Source organism: Rhinoderma darwinii, chromosome 10, assembly GCF_050947455.1.
Source record: "Rhinoderma darwinii isolate aRhiDar2 chromosome 10, aRhiDar2.hap1, whole genome shotgun sequence".
NCBI lineage: Eukaryota > Metazoa > Chordata > Amphibia > Anura > Rhinodermatidae > Rhinoderma > Rhinoderma darwinii.
This window is the reverse complement of record NC_134696.1, coordinates 92,927,926-92,944,079: the sequence shown is the minus strand read 5'-3', so window position 1 is coordinate 92,944,079 and position 16,154 is coordinate 92,927,926. Positions and strand designations below refer to the sequence as shown.

Genomic DNA, 16,154 nt, shown 5'->3' with positions numbered 1-16,154 from the left:
GGGCGGGCATGTTTTCCAAACATGGTGTTGAAGAGCCATCTAAGGTCCTGTTCACACTGCTGTTTGCAGGCATAAAAAAAAAATCTGAATTTGTTCAGTTATTTAAGTGCAGATTTTGACCTGCCTGCACTCTTTTTCCCCCTGTGGTTTTCGCAGCATTTTCCGCCTGCGGCCTTTGAAGCTAATGCACGGACCTCTGAGAAAAATGTCCAGGAATGAGCGCCGTGGGTTTTTTCTGCCTCCTATTGATTTCAATGGGGAGTCAGAGGCTCAAATTGCAGTTAAAAACTGACATGCCGCTTTTTTATGCCGTGATCAGCCACCCTGGGGGGGGGGGGGGGGGGAGGGGGGAGCCTCTGTCTGCCATTGAAATCAATGGGGTTCAATTTCGGCCGTTTTTTTTTTTTGGGCACAGTTTCGATGTGGTATCTGCATCAGAAATCAGTGGCAAAAAAAAATTATTTAATAGGGCATAAAAGGTGTATTCACAAAATCCGCAAAATTGCAGCAAACAGTCTGGGGCAGTTTGGGTACAAGCAAAAAACTGCTGGAAATCAACACCGCAGGTCAATTTACGTGCGAAAAAGTTCTACAACGTACATGTGGCCTCAGGCCGGGATCACACCTGCGTGGGTGTTTCCGTTGCTCTACTCCAGAGGAGAAGACCTAAAATACCAGAAGCGCCGGTTCCGCTGTATGACGGAACTAATGGATTTTAAAGTTTTTTTTTGTCAGGGCGTCAGTGGTTTTACTGAAAATAATAGCGCAGCAAGCGGAGCTAATGTTTCCGGTATTGTCGGCCGGATCTGTGATGGAGGCCACTAGCTCTGCTTCCAGGGTAGATATGAGCGGGCTATAAGAATTAGTCCCAGGACTACTTATTATTCGTCAGCTCAACACGAAGTAAATAAATAGAAGTTTATTATTAAGTTAAATTGGAATAAATATATAAATACAAAAGACAATAAAGTCAGGTTAACATCACCGCCGACGGCGGCCAAAATGTATGTGAAGGTGAGGCTGGGGCAGTCTGGTGCCATGCCACTCTCGGCCTTTTATTTCTCGTGCCATCTGACAGAGCGCACACACCAGGCAGCAGCAAATGGCGCAGTAATCGTTCAGAAGGTCTCCCTGCAGAAACACAAGAAACACGTTATCAAGACAACACATCTCAGCTGAGGGGAAGTTGTAACATGACTGGAAAAGCGGAGCGAACTTAAAGGGGCTGTCCACTTAGAACACGAGCGTGACGCTACAGAAGAGGGACCACCGTTGTATAGAACGTCATTGTTTTACCCAGGACTCCTTTAACCCCCCTTCATTTTAGTTTTTTCCACACATTCCAAGAGCAATGAATTATTTTTCCGCCGACGGCCATATAAGAACTTTGTCGTTTTTGATCTACCTTTACGACCACCCATGGTACATGTACGTCACGGGTGGAGGTGGCTTATATAGAGCGCGCTGACCTCGCTCCATGTGTCAACTCCATTACAGCCATGGTCCTGCTGCTGATCACGCGGGCACAGTGACGTCACCCACGCGATCAGAACCTTGTAATAGTACAGCACGGGTCCTCTGAGTGCTACTGCCAGCACCGTATCGTGCGGTTTGTCAAGGGAACAAGTGTCCTTTATATTCAACTTTAATATAGCGGCAACATATTCCACAGCACTTCGCGCGCACGCACGCCGCTCAGACTCACCGGGATCTTGTATCGTTCACGTACACCAGTTCTCAATGCAAACATAGCACCAGGCAGCATGCCGAAGCAGCACATCTCTCCAAACAGCGACGACAGGTAGCAAGGTAGAAAGATGGGGCAGAGACTACCCAAGATACCTAGGACAAAGGAGGAAGGAGTAGGACCTTGATATAATGGCCTTCGAGTGTCATTTAAATTGGTAAATTTAAGGACGTCAAGGGGTTTTCCACAACATTAGGCCTCATGCACACAAACTTATTTTTTTCCTCCCGTAATACTGGCGTAAATACGGGTCCTTGGTCACACATATTCGACCCGTATTGCACCAGTATTTACAGACCCGTGCCCGTGATTACGGGCGTTTTTACATTCGTGTGCATGGGGCCTTACACCTTGAGGGTAGGAACACACACGTCGTAAACACTCCAGATTTTCTGCAACGGATTCCTTCCGGAAAATCCACAGCGTATTACAGTAGCAGCAGTGTGGGTGAGAATTTAACAAATCTCGTCTCCAAACTGCGGAAATATGCAGCCGGAAAAAACGCATATAAAATTGCCCCACTGTGCGCTTTCCTCAATCACAGCTCTTTTGTGTGGTGCCACATTTGCTGCGGAATCAGTGATTCCGCTGTAAAAGTCACAAGTAAGAAAAAATATTAAAAGTTATACTTACCCAGAACGTCCTCCTTCCTGCAGTCCAGCCTCCTGGGATAACGTTTCATCCTATGTGACCGCTGCAGCCAATCACAGGGTGCAGCGTCACATGACCTGCAACGTCATCGCAGGAGGCCGGACTACGCGCAGAGAAGACTGAGGGTAAGTATGAACGACTTTCTTCCGCAGCGGAAATTCAGTTTGAAAAACCAAGAGATTTTCTGGACGGAATATACTGCGGGTTCCAGGTCGGACATACTGCGTGATTTTGAAGCAGCGTGTCCGCCTCATGAGAATCCGGCCTAAAAGGCGTGAAGTGTTTGCAGTCCATTATTTACGATTAGAGGAGTTTAGGAGAGGGGATAACGCCAATGAACTTTTGATATCAGCGGCCAGTGAGGGGCGAGTATAGTTCGATAGGTGAAATGCTGGTGATAGGTTCCCTTTAAGACAACTGCAAATTCTTGGACCCTACATCTTATGACTCCTCATAGTAAGGCCCTACTCACATGACAGTGTTTCCCGGCCGTGTGATGGCCGTTCAAAAAAAGTGGCCGTCACACGGCCGAAGTAGGAACAATAGACCCCAAATGGAGCTATTCACATAACTGATTTTTTGACGGGCCGGAAACCCAGCTGTCAAAAAATGGGACATGCCCTATTTGCGGCCGCTCTCCCGGCCCCCATAGAAGTCTATGGGGCCAGGTAATACACGGCCATCACTGGAATGTGTCCCGAGTGGCGGCCGTGTCTTCCGTAGCTCGCCCTCTCCTCGTGCATGTGATGAGGAGGGTATTTTTTTGCTCCCTGTAGGAGCGGAATCCCCAGCTTCGGAAACGCTGTGGCCGGGGATTCCGCTTCAGGAGAGGTCCCTGACTTCACTGTCCATATATGGACAGTGAAGTCAGGGACTTCTCGTGGAAAGGGGGGGGGGGGGTGCCATGTAACAGGGGGCTGTGTGGCACAACCTACAGGGGGCTGTGTGGCACAACCTACAGGGGGCTGTGTGGCGATGAAGACATTGCTTGAGAGATTAGGTGATCTAAAACAGCAATTCTGGCTTGCTTCTTTTTTTTATTTTACTGGATTTACTGTGTAGGATTGATTGCTGGTACCATACACTGCAACACTTATGGATCGCAGTGTATCACATTTTTAACATTATTATTTAGAATTTAACGGTATTATTTAGAATTTAACGGTATTGAGCGGGTTCAGCTCAAGCCTACTCCCTAGTCTCCCACTCTCTCTGTGACATAGTTACATCAGGATGCGGAAAGGGGTTGTCTGGCTGAGTGAATAGATTGGAGCCCCCCATTCAGGACCTTCATCTATCAGCCAAAGTGAAGAGCAGCTACAAAGAGTCTCACTTTGGAAGACCCCCAAATCCGCATATTACACAATCTATTAATTTCAACTGTTTAATGCTTCATTTTCCCTGTGGAGGCGCTGTAGGGGAATGGAACACTTGCTGGCTTCCGCCACAGATCAACACTAATCGCTGGAGGTCCTAGCAGCACCACATCCTGTGATCAACTTATTATTGGGAGACCCTTCTAATAAAAAGGGACTGTCCAAAGCAAGTATAAGGCCAGGCTCCCATGGGTCGGATACACTGCATAAAAATCACGCAGCGTATCCAACCTGGGACCCGCAGTACCGTCCGTCCAAAAAAAAAAAAAAAAACTTGCATTTGGGACGGAAAAAAAAAACCTTGCATTTGGGATGGAATTTCCGCGGCGTAAAAAAAGCGCTCATACTTACCCCATCCCTTGACGTCTGCTCTCTCTGGCCTCCTACGATGACGTTGCAGGCCATGCGATGCTGCAGCGGTTACATGGGATGAGAGGTCATCCCAGGAGGCCAGACTGCAGGAAGAAGCAGGGCATTTTGGGTAAGTAGGATTTTTTTTTTTCCCGGAGTGGCGATTTTTGTGGCGTAATCGCTTGGATTGTACCGCAAAAGTCGCAACATTTGGCTTTCTGTTGCGGGTTTTGCAGCCCCATTGAAAAACATGCAACAGAAAACAAAACCGCAACATAAATTGACATGCCTAGGAATTAAATTCCACGCCGCAGGTCAATTTATTAACGTTTATGCTGCATTTTTTTTCCGCAGCGTGGGCATGAGATTTATTAAACCTCATGCACCAGGAATGCTGCAGAATTTCCGCACACAATTCCGTTGCAAAAACTCCACAGCGCTTATGCTACGTGGGAACCCGGCCTAAGAGCTCAGACATTACATTTCATTCATTGGCCAGACTTACAGATTGGGATGTCTTCACAACACTGAAAGAGTCCAGTGCTCCAAGATATGGGTCCAAATGTCATTGGCCCAACAAAAGGTCCCATGGGCCCTCCACAAGGTCCATAAGGCATTCCCATTGGGTTAAATGTTTGTGGAGCCGTCTGCACATTTAGGACAACTTGGGGCTGCGGCTGTGGTTGTTGCTGCGGCTGGGTGATTACTGGGTTAAAAAAAAAAAAAAGTCAACATTGAAGGCGTTCAGCTTTATTTACTATCGGGACGTGTAAAGTGACATCACAACCTAGGAAAATGTATTCTGAATCTTTTTTTTTTTTGTTTAACGTTTTTTCAGGTTTAGGCTGGATTCAGACGAGGATGTTACATCCGTAAAGGACGGAACTTATTTCGGCCACAAGTCCCGGAACCGAACACACTGCAGGGAGCCGGGCTCCTAACACCATAGTTACATACGACGCTAGGAGTCCCTGCCTCGCTGCGGGACAACTGTCCCGTACTGAAAACATGATTACAGTACGGGACAGTAGTTCCACGGAGAGGCAGTGTGTTCAGTCCGGGACTTAAATCTGTAAAGGACGGAACATATTTCGGCCGCAACATGCTCGTGTGAATCCAGCCTTATAAATAAAGCTTCTTCGACTTTCTAAGGCCGTTTTCAAGTCTGCATTGAAGGCTCGGTCGTAGATTCCATCAAAAGGGTGGAAAATAAATAAAACTAGTGCCGCATACTGCACTATTTTTTTTCTGGTAAAATTACGGACACCATGGTGGAAATTAGACAGAACCCGTTAGTCAGTGGGCGTCGTTGGCGTCCGTCATAGCATTGAATGCCATTTCTTTCTGCTTCTATGATGGAACAGAAAAACTAATTCATAATGCAGGTGTGGATAAAAAAAAACCCCTAATAAACTTAATACAAGTGTCACATAACGTTAGAACTCTAGGTTCAATGCACGCGCCGGGTAAGCTCCCGGTGTATACACCGAACCCATCTATAGGCCCCCGACATGCGAACGGATATAGCTTTATTGCTGTATAGGAGGCTACACCATCATACACAGAGGGATACAGTAAAACCATGCATAACAGTCAATTAGCGACGTATTCTGCGGTACGCCTATACAGCGAGATACTTCACAGCCTTCCGTAGGAGGTATACATCAGAGAATCCTCTCGGCGTAGGTCTCCAACGTGATGTGACCAGAGCCCAAGGGCTCATGCAAAGGGCTGTATTATGGGTCCATACAAGCTAAGAGTCTATGGGGCCCTAACGCACCTCCATATTCCCCAGATTCCATATAGAGGTACACCCTACGTACTATACAGGGCACCATTTCACAGTTCATGGAGAGATCGTATGAAGCCAGTTCTGCCTTCTGCACATAGCATGCAGCCTTAGGGTTTACTAGGACACCTTACAAGAACAGAGTCCCTAAAGCCTCATTCACACATAGCTGGCTTGAGGGCCTTCTTGTACATAGCAGCTGAGAACGGCTCCACTGGTTCACCAAAAAGGTCTGTTCGACTCATGCATGGGGGGGAGAGATTAAACATCTGAAATGCAGCCATCTGTGAACCTGACCTTAAAAATCAAGTGTGGGGACAACGTCAATAGCTCACTTAATGCGACAAGGACCTACCTGGTGTCACAGGGAGAAGCATCGGGACAGCAGATGCCATTGTAGATATTTGCCCGGGCACAGGGAGTTGATTAGTAATGACAGATGGCATCTGGACTGGCACAGCAGATGGAACCTGCAATACTGGCACCTGCATGTTTATCTGATCATCAGCTCCCATCTACTAAAAAATAGGACACATATTCCAGTCCGTGGATCTCTTAAAGAAACAGACCGGAGAAATTGGATACTTTGGGCTTTGCCTAATGCAAGGTCTTCGAGGTGGTGCGTGTCCTCTTCTGTGAATCCCTATGGCATGCTTCACCCCCTCAGGCCTTGCACTAGACACAAAACAGAGGAATTCAGTTTAGCTTGAAATATTCCTTGAACATTTTGATAAACATTCGGCCTCATGCACATATCCATATAATGACTAGAAGCGTGGTTTGTATGGGTACCGGAAAATATTTAAAGGAAAATATCTAAATAAAAAAACAGTATACAATGCAACACAGCACAATACTTTTGCTGTTGGAAGGGGTTAATATTTTTTTTCCATTTTGAGCAAAGGTAAAAACAACATCTTATTACAATGCAAATAAAGAAAAACAAAACACATGCACTACAAACACAACTGTGAACACAGCCTAAACCGTAATACAGGCCAGGTTAATGAATGGGAACTTACAAGCGTCTATTCACAATTTTTTTTTATTCCCTCCATGGTTTCAGAGCAATGCTGTGCACATGAACCGTGTAGAGCAGTACACAAAGTCCCTACAGATCCTTATTACAGATCCATAAACCATCAGCAATGCTCACACCTTGTCAGAGCACACAATATATTTCATTCTCCCCCATCTATGTAAAAATAATATGGGCATGTGCACGAGGCCTAATGCTCTGCAGTCGCCCTCTCTGTACTTACAAGTGCTAGCTCACCAAACCACTTATCTGCAGCTCTTCCTCATATAAAGCTGTTTCCTTAATCAATGTTAATTAGCCCCAGAAATAAGATACAGCCCTCCGTTCTGAGGCTGGGACTAGACCTGTGCTTTGTGTAGAGGGAGAAGTCGCTGTCCATAGGAATTCATTGAGTAGCTTAACCAGGTCTTCAAAATCGCTCCAGACAAGTGAGTAGCTCTGAAATCCCAGTAAGTAGTGATTAAAAATAAAATCGCATTTAAATCTCTTGTTTGGAGCAATTTTGAAGAGATTTTCAAACAATTCAATTACTTCCTATGGACAGCGATTTATTGCTCCATACATAACAAAAGTTTAGGTGTAGCTCCAGCAAGAGGTTTTCCTATAATGATATCCACAGGATAGGTGATAAATATCTGATCGGTGGGGGTCCTACTGCTGGGACCTCCACCGATCACGAGAATGTGCTTACTTTGCCGTTCTTGGGAGCCCCGTAGGAATGGAGCGGTACTGCGGATGCTTGACCACCACTCTATTCCTTTCTACGGGGCTGCCGAGCGCTATCTTTGGCAGCGCTATAGAAATTAATGGACCAGTGGTCGTGCATGCGCAGTAGTACCGCTCCGTTCCTATAGGGCTCCCAAGAATGGCAAGGTGAGCTAGTGGTCTGACTCCCACCGATCAGATATTTATCACCTATCCTGTGGATATGATTATGGGAGGACTCCTTTAATTAGACCTTGTTCATACCAAGCGAATGTTGTCAGTTTTGTACAATCGAAAAAGTTCAAGGTCCAGATGCCCTGTGCATGATCCCTGTACAGCTCCTTTAGTACGTGGCCATACATTTTCCCCTACAAGCAATGTTTCTAGGCGAGAACAACTCCGTACGTATGGAGTCGATATAAAATTGGAGGCATAATGTATCTCTATGGGAGCCCTATAAGGTCAGGATCACACACAAAGTTTTGATGCAGTATTTGACTCCGTTTTTGTAGCCAAACTCAGAAGTGACAGAAAAGAAAGGAGATGCATCAAACTTGGCTTTATACCTTTCCTTTCTTTTGGATCCACTTCTGGGTTTGGCTCAAAAAAATTAACCAAAAACTGTGTGTGATCTAGAAGAGGCTGGACGCAGCTGCAGGCTTGAGGGAAGCCGACATGACCGTCCTGGTAGGGAAAGGGTTAATGTTAAGAGGTGAGGGAAAGGTGAAGAAGCTGAAGGAGGGACGGGGAGGAGCTAGGGGGGACGGGGGGGCCGTTGCTGCGCTTCCCGCTGTTTCTCGGCATTGAGCCGGAAGCAGCGGGAGGAGTAGTACACAAGAAGCAAAGCTCCCCGTTGCCCGGCTTTTTAGTATGGCAGAGGCCCTGATTTTAGAGCGGCTGCGTGCCGCTGCTGTGCACCACGGTCCCGGATGGCTGGAGGAGACCGTGGCTGCATTAACGCGGATCCCGGACGCCGTTTCGCCACGTCGGGCACGGCGTTCGGGGTCTGTTGTAAGGGACAGGCTCCCCTCCCCCGGCCCCCCTACGAGCATGGCTATGGCGGCGGGGGGGGAGTCGGCAACAACCGCTCCTGCGCTGGGCAGGCAGAGAGCGGTAGCAGGGGTGACGGCGATGCAGGCTGTGTCGACCCGTCCCTCTCGGCGGTCCCGACCTCCAGAGCGCCTGAGTCCGGAGGTAGTCCCGCGGACACGGCGTCGCAGAGGGAGCCCGATCCCGGACGCTGCAGGCCAGGCAGCTGGGAGGACCGCCCCTTCCCAGGCCCTGCGTCCTGGCAGGAATCCCAGGCCGCGACGGGGTCCGGCGGTAAGCAGGGAGTCGCAGGCCGGGCTCCCTGTCACCCCTCCCCCATCAGATGGAAGATGTCAAGAGCAAGGTACGGCCGCCCCGCATGGTGATGTTCCGGCCAGGGGGCAGGCTTCGTCAGGATCGTCTAGACGGACGACTAGATCTGCAGCGACGTCGAGGCAACAGGTCCGGTCGGAAGTCTGGGTCCCGGCGGTCGGGCGGCAGGTTGCCGGCCCATCGGTCAGCGCGTCCTCATCCCCTTTCCGAAGAGGTCGTTGGGAGGGACAGTCGTCGGCGAGAGAAGAACTGGAGGAAGGTGAACTGGACGTCTATCGTCGAGGTCAGGATGGTCCGGCTGACGGGAACACAGCGCCTGTGCAGCCCGGTGAGTGTATAACTCCTTTATTGTCTTATCCAGCGATTTTTATGTCGGGTGTCGGCGGGGGGGCTGCTAGCATAGCATCGGGGGCCGGTAGTGGCGCGGGCGGACGCGACGGAGCGGGTTTGGCAGATTTAGTGGGTTGCTTACGGGAGCTGGTGGGGCGCCTGGATAGGGCCGCGGCGCCGGTAGTAACGGAAGTGTCCCCTGCGGTAGTTTGGGAAGGCCCCAGGGAAGTGGGATCGTTGCAGGCGCGTCCTGTGGTGGCGGTTAGAGAGGCGGTCGCGGTGTCGGTGCAGACTGAGGCACAGAAGGACGGCGATCGAGTGCGCATGGACGATCGTGCTCGGGGGGAGGTGTATGTTTGTTTTGAGGGTCCGTTGGGGGCGCATTTAAAGCAGGAGGTGCGTGATCGGATCTGGAAAGATGAATATGTTGAAATTTTTTCTCTCTTGCCGCTGGCTAAATTCAATTTGGATAAGAGCAAGCGGGATGAGAGTAAAAAGGACGAGGAGGAACGGCGGCGGTATAGGCTTATCCCGCAGACGTTCGTTAATTGGTCGCAGGCGTTCGCCATATTGGCTAGTGTGATAGGGGAAAAGGCGCCGGAAAATTGTTCGGCGTTATTTTGTTATTTTGATGCTATTGGGGAGGCTCATAGGGCGTATGGGGGTCAGGCGTGGCTGCGATATGATGAGCAATTCCGTCAGCGGAAGGCGGTTCGGCCGGCGATTCGGTGGGACCAGAAGGATATTGCTCTCTGGTTACGGGTTACGGTTCCGGTTAGGCAGCCCTTTCCCGGGAGCGGTGGCCAGGGAGGCCAGACTAGTCAGAGTGGACCAAGCGGCGGGGGAAAGGCGGGGTTTTGCTGGCAATTCAATGAAGGCCAGTGTAAGTTCGGGGCCACGTGCAAGTTCAAGCACGTGTGCTCCGAGTGTAATGGTGCATCACACGGGGCGGCAAAATGTCTGCGTAAAAAGAGGTCCGGGAACCAGCACGGGGCTGGTCAAGGGGGTGTCGCCGGTGAGGGTGGAAAGGATGGCCCCTTATCTAAATGAGTATCCGGATAGGGCGGCGGCTAAGTTGCTTTATGAAGGGTTTAGTGTTGGCTTTGTTATTCCTCCGCCTCCTTATGAGGTTCCGGTTACGCGGAGAAATTTAAAATCGGCTTACGTGCATGCGGAAGTCGTGTCGGAAAAGTTGTTAAAAGAAGTTTCGTTGGGGCGCATGTCGGGGCCATTTGTGGAGTCGCCGGTGAAAGATTTAGTTGTGTCCCCTTTGGGTATTGTCCCTAAACGCGAGCCCGGAAAGTTTCGTTTGATTCAACATTTATCGTATCCCAAAGGTTCGTCGGTAAACGACGGGATTGATCACGAGTTGTGTTCCGTAGTTTATACCTCATTCGATAAGGCGGTGGGGTTAGTGCGGGCCGCGGGTCCGGGGGCGCTGCTAGCAAAAACCGACATCGAGGCGGCGTTCAGGTTGTTGCCGGTGCATCCAGAAAGCCAACGGCTGTTGGGCTGTTTTTGGAATGGGGCCTTTTACGTGGATCGGTGCCTTCCGATGGGGTGTTCTCTTTCTTGTGCATACTTCGAGGCGTTTAGTAGCTTCGTGGAGTGGGTAACGAGGGGAGTATCCGGGGTCGATTCGTTGATCCATTACTTAGATGATTTTTTGTGCGTTGGCCCGGGGGGTTCGCCGGTTTGCGGTAACTTGCTTCATGCCCTGCAGAAGGTGGCGAGGGATTTTGGGATCCCTTTGGCGCCGGAAAAAACGGAGGGCCCGGTAGCGACGATTTGTTTCTTGGGAATCGAAATTGACTCGGTGGCAATGGAGTGTCGGCTCCCGGCGGATAAGCTGGGTGCTTTGAGGCTGGAGGTGCGACGGGCTTGTAGAAGGAAGAAAATGTCGTTGAGGGAGCTTCAGTCGCTGCTGGGGAAGTTGAATTTCGCCTGCCGGATTATGCCGATGGGGAGGGTGTTTGGTAGAAGGTTGGCGGCGGCAACGGCGGGAGTGCGGGCGCCGCATCATTTTGTGAGGCTCAAGGAGGAGCACCGAGCTGATCTTCAGGTTTGGGATGACTTCTTGGGCCAGTACAATGGTCGCTCGCTATGGATGGCCCCAGCGCAGGATACGAGTGATCTGAATATTTTCACGGATGCGGCTGGGGCGGGTGGCTTTGGAGCTTACGGGGGAGGTCCGTGGTGCGCAGGTCAATGGCCGGCTAGCTGGGTGTCCAGTGGATTGACGCGGAATCTGGCCCTGCTCGAGCTGTTTCCCATCGTGGTGGCGGCTACCATTTGGGGGGACAGGCTCAGGGATAAGAAGGTCCGTTTTTACTGCGACAACATGGGTGTGGTGCTTGCCATTAATAACATCACGGCGTCCTCTCCTCCGGTAGTTCAATTGTTGCGACATTTAGTGTTGGTGTGTTTGTCGCTGAACGCGTGGGTGGTGGCGGTGCATGTCCCGGGTGTACGGAATTGTGTTGCTGATGCTCTTTCTCGCTCGCAGTGGGACCGGTTTCGGCAATTGGCTCCGGGAGCGGAACGTATTGGTTTGGCGTGTCCGGATCATCTATGGGATCTGGTATCGGTCCCGTAGAGCAGCTGTTACAAAGGTCTTTGGCGGGCACGACGTGGAGGGCTTATGCTGCTTGTTGGAGGCAGTGGGAGGAGTGGGTAAGAGAGTTGGGTGATGTCAATACGGATAGAGACAGGTTGGTGGCACTTTTGTATTGGTTAGGGGATGCCTGGGAGGCGGGGTTTTCAGTAGCGAAGGTGAACCGGTTTATATCCGCGGTGGCGTTTGGGCTTAAGTTGCGGGGCTTGCGGGATGTATCGAAGGAATTTCTGGTATCGCAGGCTTTGAAGGGGTTGCGCAGAGGTAGGGTGGAGGCGGATAGTAGAAGGCCGGTGTCGTTTGCTTTGCTGGGCTTGTTGGGTGGTTCATTGGCATCGGTATGTCGTTCTTCAGATGAAATGGATTTGTTTCGGTTGGCTTTCTCGTTGGCGTTCTTCGGAGCATTTAGAATAGGTGAGTTGGTGTCGCCAAGTACTAAACAGGCAGGGGGGCTGAGATCTGGGGAGGTGAGCCTTTTTGCAGATCGGTTGGAGGTATGGTTGCGTAGATCAAAAACTGACCAATTAGGGAAGGGAAAACTGATAGTTTTGTTCGCTCTCCCGGGGTCGGTCATGTGCCCAGTAGAGTGCATGCGTGGTTTTACAAAAAACAGGGGGTCTCCAGATTTGCCTTTGTTATGTCATGTGGACGGGTCGTTCTTGTCCAGGTTTCAGTTTGGAGCTGTTTTTAAAAAATGTTTGACGGCGGTTGGGGTTGCGGCAGGCTCATATTCATCTCATTCCTTCCGGATTGGCGCAGCAACGGAAGCAGGGCGCTGGGGGTTGGATGATGAGGGGGTGAGGCGTATTGGTCGTTGGGAGTCTAAAAGGTTTAAGTCCTATGTCCGCCCCCATATGTTGTAATTTTGTTGTTTATGCTTGCAAATGTATAGGGTGGTGCCTAACTGTGTTTTCCGTTTCAGATTCGCCTCCTTGTCTGGTGTGGTTGATGGGTCATTCGTACGTGCACTGGGGGGCTTTGAGGGCGGACGTCCGCCCGGATGGTCGCCAGTTGCGCATTCCGCGACAGGATGCGGTTGTGCATTGGCTGGGGTTTAGAGGTATGTCGTGGAACAGGGTGTTGGCGGAATTCCAGACATATGTGCGGCTTGATAGGGTTCCGGAGGTTTTAGTGTTGCACGTGGGTGGGAATGACTTAGGAGTCCGCCCTTTTCGTGAGTTGGTGCGGGATATCAAACATGATTTGTTGTGTTTGTGGGTATCTTATCCCAAGTTGGTGGTAGTGTGGTCGGACATAGTCCCAAGGAAGCATTGGCGGTTAGCTAGATCGGTGGAGAGAGTCAATAAGGCTCGGATAAAAGTTAACCGGGCGGTGTCCCGTTTTGTGGCAAAGAACGGGGGCATTTGCGTGAGGCATAGGGATTTGGAGTCAGGATTGGGGAATTTCTGGAGGAGTGACGGGGTTCATCTGACCGAGGTTGGCATTGATATTTGGAGCTTGGCTATAGCAGAAGGCATAGTAAGGGCGGTGGTGGTGTGGAGGAACTCACAGGCTTAAGGTGGTCAAGGCCTGTTTCGCGGTGGCGGGGGGAGTCCTTGAGGCCAGTCAGTACAAAATGGTGGGGGGGTCGCATCGGGGGTATGCGTCCCCCAAAAAAGGTACATGGTTGAAGACTTCATCGGGTGTTATCCCTTTGAAGTGGTCTTCTGGTAGAAGGTATGTCACTTGAAGGCTTCATCGGGTGTTATCCCTTTGAAGTGGACTTCTAGTGGTCGGTATATCACTTGAGGGCTTCAACGGGTGTTATCCCCTTGAAGTGGACTTCTAGTGGGTGGAGCCATCTGCAGAGGTGAACGGTGCTTCCGAGCTGGTTTACGGCTGGAGGTAATTAGTGGTTTGCAGATGGCTAATTCGGTGTGTTCTTGAAAGGAACATCTGAAGGGGCTTCAAGGACTTCCTCTGCTCGGGTTAATGTTAACGTTTAATGGTTATTTATGATTCTGACCCATGTTGGGTCATGTGAATTATTAGGAGGAATTCTCTGGTGGATTCCTAACTAGTTATCCGAATGTTTCGGATTTAAATTGTTTTTATAAAACTGTGAAATTAATAAACGGCTGCTGTGGCCATTTCACATCCAACCTCGGTGTCATGTGTCGTTACTAAATGGGGGTGGGGGATAGTATGGTTTAAGGTTAACACACGACTCTACCTAGGCAGGTCAAGAAGAGGCTGGACGCAGCTGCAGGCTTGAGGGAAGCCGACATGACCGTCCTGGTAGGGAAAGGGTTAATGTTAAGAGGTGAGGGAAAGGTGAAGAAGCTGAAGGAGGGACGGGGAGGAGCTAGGGGGGACGGGGGGGCCGTTGCTGCGCTTCCCGCTGTTTCTCGGCATTGAGCCGGAAGCAGCGGGAGGAGTAGTACACAAGAAGCAAAGCTCCCACCCTCCCACCCTTGTTTTGTTACTCCTTAGGTCTTCTGTACGTCCGTATATGAGCGTTGTGTTTTATTTTGTGTGTTTATTTAACATGTTTTTCTTTTTTCCGGAGTAGGTTCTGTTGTCATGGCAGCTGGCGGGGGGAGTCCTTGAGGCCAGTCAGTACAAAATGGTGGGGGGGTCGCATCGGGGGTATGCGTCCCCCAAAAAAGGTACATGGTTGAAGACTTCATCGGGTGTTATCCCTTTGAAGTGGTCTTCTGGTAGAAGGTATGTCACTTGAAGGCTTCATCGGGTGTTATCCCTTTGAAGTGGACTTCTAGTGGTCGGTATATCACTTGAGGGCTTCAACGGGTGTTATCCCCTTGAAGTGGACTTCTAGTGGGTGGAGCCATCTGCAGAGGTGAACGGTGCTTCCGAGCTGGTTTACGGCTGGAGGTAATTAGTGGTTTGCAGATGGCTAATTCGGTGTGTTCTTGAAAGGAACATCTGAAGGGGCTTCAAGGACTTCCTCTGCTCGGGTTAATGTTAACGTTTAATGGTTATTTATGATTCTGACCCATGTTGGGTCATGTGAATTATTAGGAGGAATTCTCTGGTGGATTCCTAACTAGTTATCCGAATGTTTCGGATTTAAATTGTTTTTATAAAACTGTGAAATTAATAAACGGCTGCTGTGGCCATTTCACATCCAACCTCGGTGTCATGTGTCGTTACTAAATGGGGGTGGGGGATAGTATGGTTTAAGGTTAACACACGACTCTACCTAGGCAGGTCATGGCCTTTCAGCTGTGTACAAAAACAAGGCCGTAATATGACCGCGTTCATGAGCCCTCACATGTAGGTCCGTTAGATTTTGTAAAATTTTATTCGCACCTTACATTTCAAACCCTGCATATTATTTTTGGCCTGGTCTCCACAGTGATATATCGCTTGTATTGATTCACGATGTGATCTCGTGTAATATGTACATAGCGATTGTCATTGTCATTGTCATTTGGATAACTACAAGAAATCCCACACTGGATGCATATGGCCGAGTTCACACGTTGCGTAAATACTGTGTTTTTTTCCGCAAAAAACATTGTGTTGCGCAAAATTCACAGCATAAGCACGACCGTAAAAAATCTCCATAATTGCGGACCGTAGAACCGTGCCGGGTATTGTGGAGCATGTGCTACTTTTCGTATTTTAATGGCCGTGCTCCCACTTTGTATGGGAGCACAGTCCGAAAATGCGGCCCGCGGCCGTCGGCAGCCGGCCGTGCCCGTATTCATGGGCCGTGATTGCGGGCACGGCCGTGTGCATGAGGCCTAATACAGTAGCAGCAGAGTGGATGAGATTTGAACACATCTCGTCCGCAAATGATGAGCGGAAAAAACAATCATAAATTGACCTGCGGTGAAGTTTTTTTATTCCGCAGCACGTCAATTGCATTTGCGTATTCGCTGCTTTTTTGTTGTAGGATTTCCCCATTGAATTTAATGGGAAGTAAAACCCACAAAAAATAGCAGTTGTTGCAATTTTTGCGGTGGAGAAGCTTAGATTCCGCAAACATCGCAACTCAAGAAAAAAAATCTTATACTTACCCAGAATTCTGTGCTTCTTCAATCAGACTGGCCTCCTGGGATGCCGTTTCGTCCCATGTGACCAATCACAGGCTGCAGCGGTCACATGGGATGAAACGTCATCCCAGGGCTGCAGAACATCAGAAAAACACGTCACCATGGTAACTTCAGCCGTTTTTTTTCATTGTTGGATTCCCGCTGCGAACATTCCGGGCGAAAAACTGC

At 49.7% G+C, this 16,154-nt stretch overlaps 1 protein-coding gene across 1 annotated transcript; it reads right to left on the bottom strand.

The window, feature by feature from the left end:
* Positions 1–943: 943 nt before the first annotated feature.
* LOC142661572 (cornifelin homolog) lies at positions 944–6,575 on the bottom strand. The gene is made up of 4 exons (XM_075838996.1): positions 6,270–6,575; positions 4,631–4,831; positions 1,706–1,842; positions 944–1,131 (listed from the first exon to the last, which is right to left on the bottom strand). The coding sequence occupies exons 1-4, from the start codon at positions 6,427–6,429 to the stop codon at positions 982–984; spliced, it is 648 nt and encodes a 215-aa protein (XP_075695111.1). The 5' UTR covers positions 6,430–6,575; the 3' UTR covers positions 944–981.
* Positions 6,576–16,154: the final 9,579 nt, after the last annotated feature.

Excerpts from the sequence above, each read along its gene's own strand:
- LOC142661572 (XM_075838996.1), bottom strand. The coding sequence starts at position 6,429 with ATGGGAGCTGATGATCAGATAAACATGCAGGTGCCAGTATTGCAGGTT. Across the intron at positions 4,832-6,269 it reads GCTTCTCCCTGTGACACCAG|TAATCACCCAGCCGCAGCAA; the intron begins GTAGGTCCTTGT and ends TTTTTAACCCAG. Across the intron at positions 1,132-1,705 it reads GTGAACGATACAAGATCCCG|GGAGACCTTCTGAACGATTA; the intron begins GTGAGTCTGAGC and ends GTGTTTCTGCAG.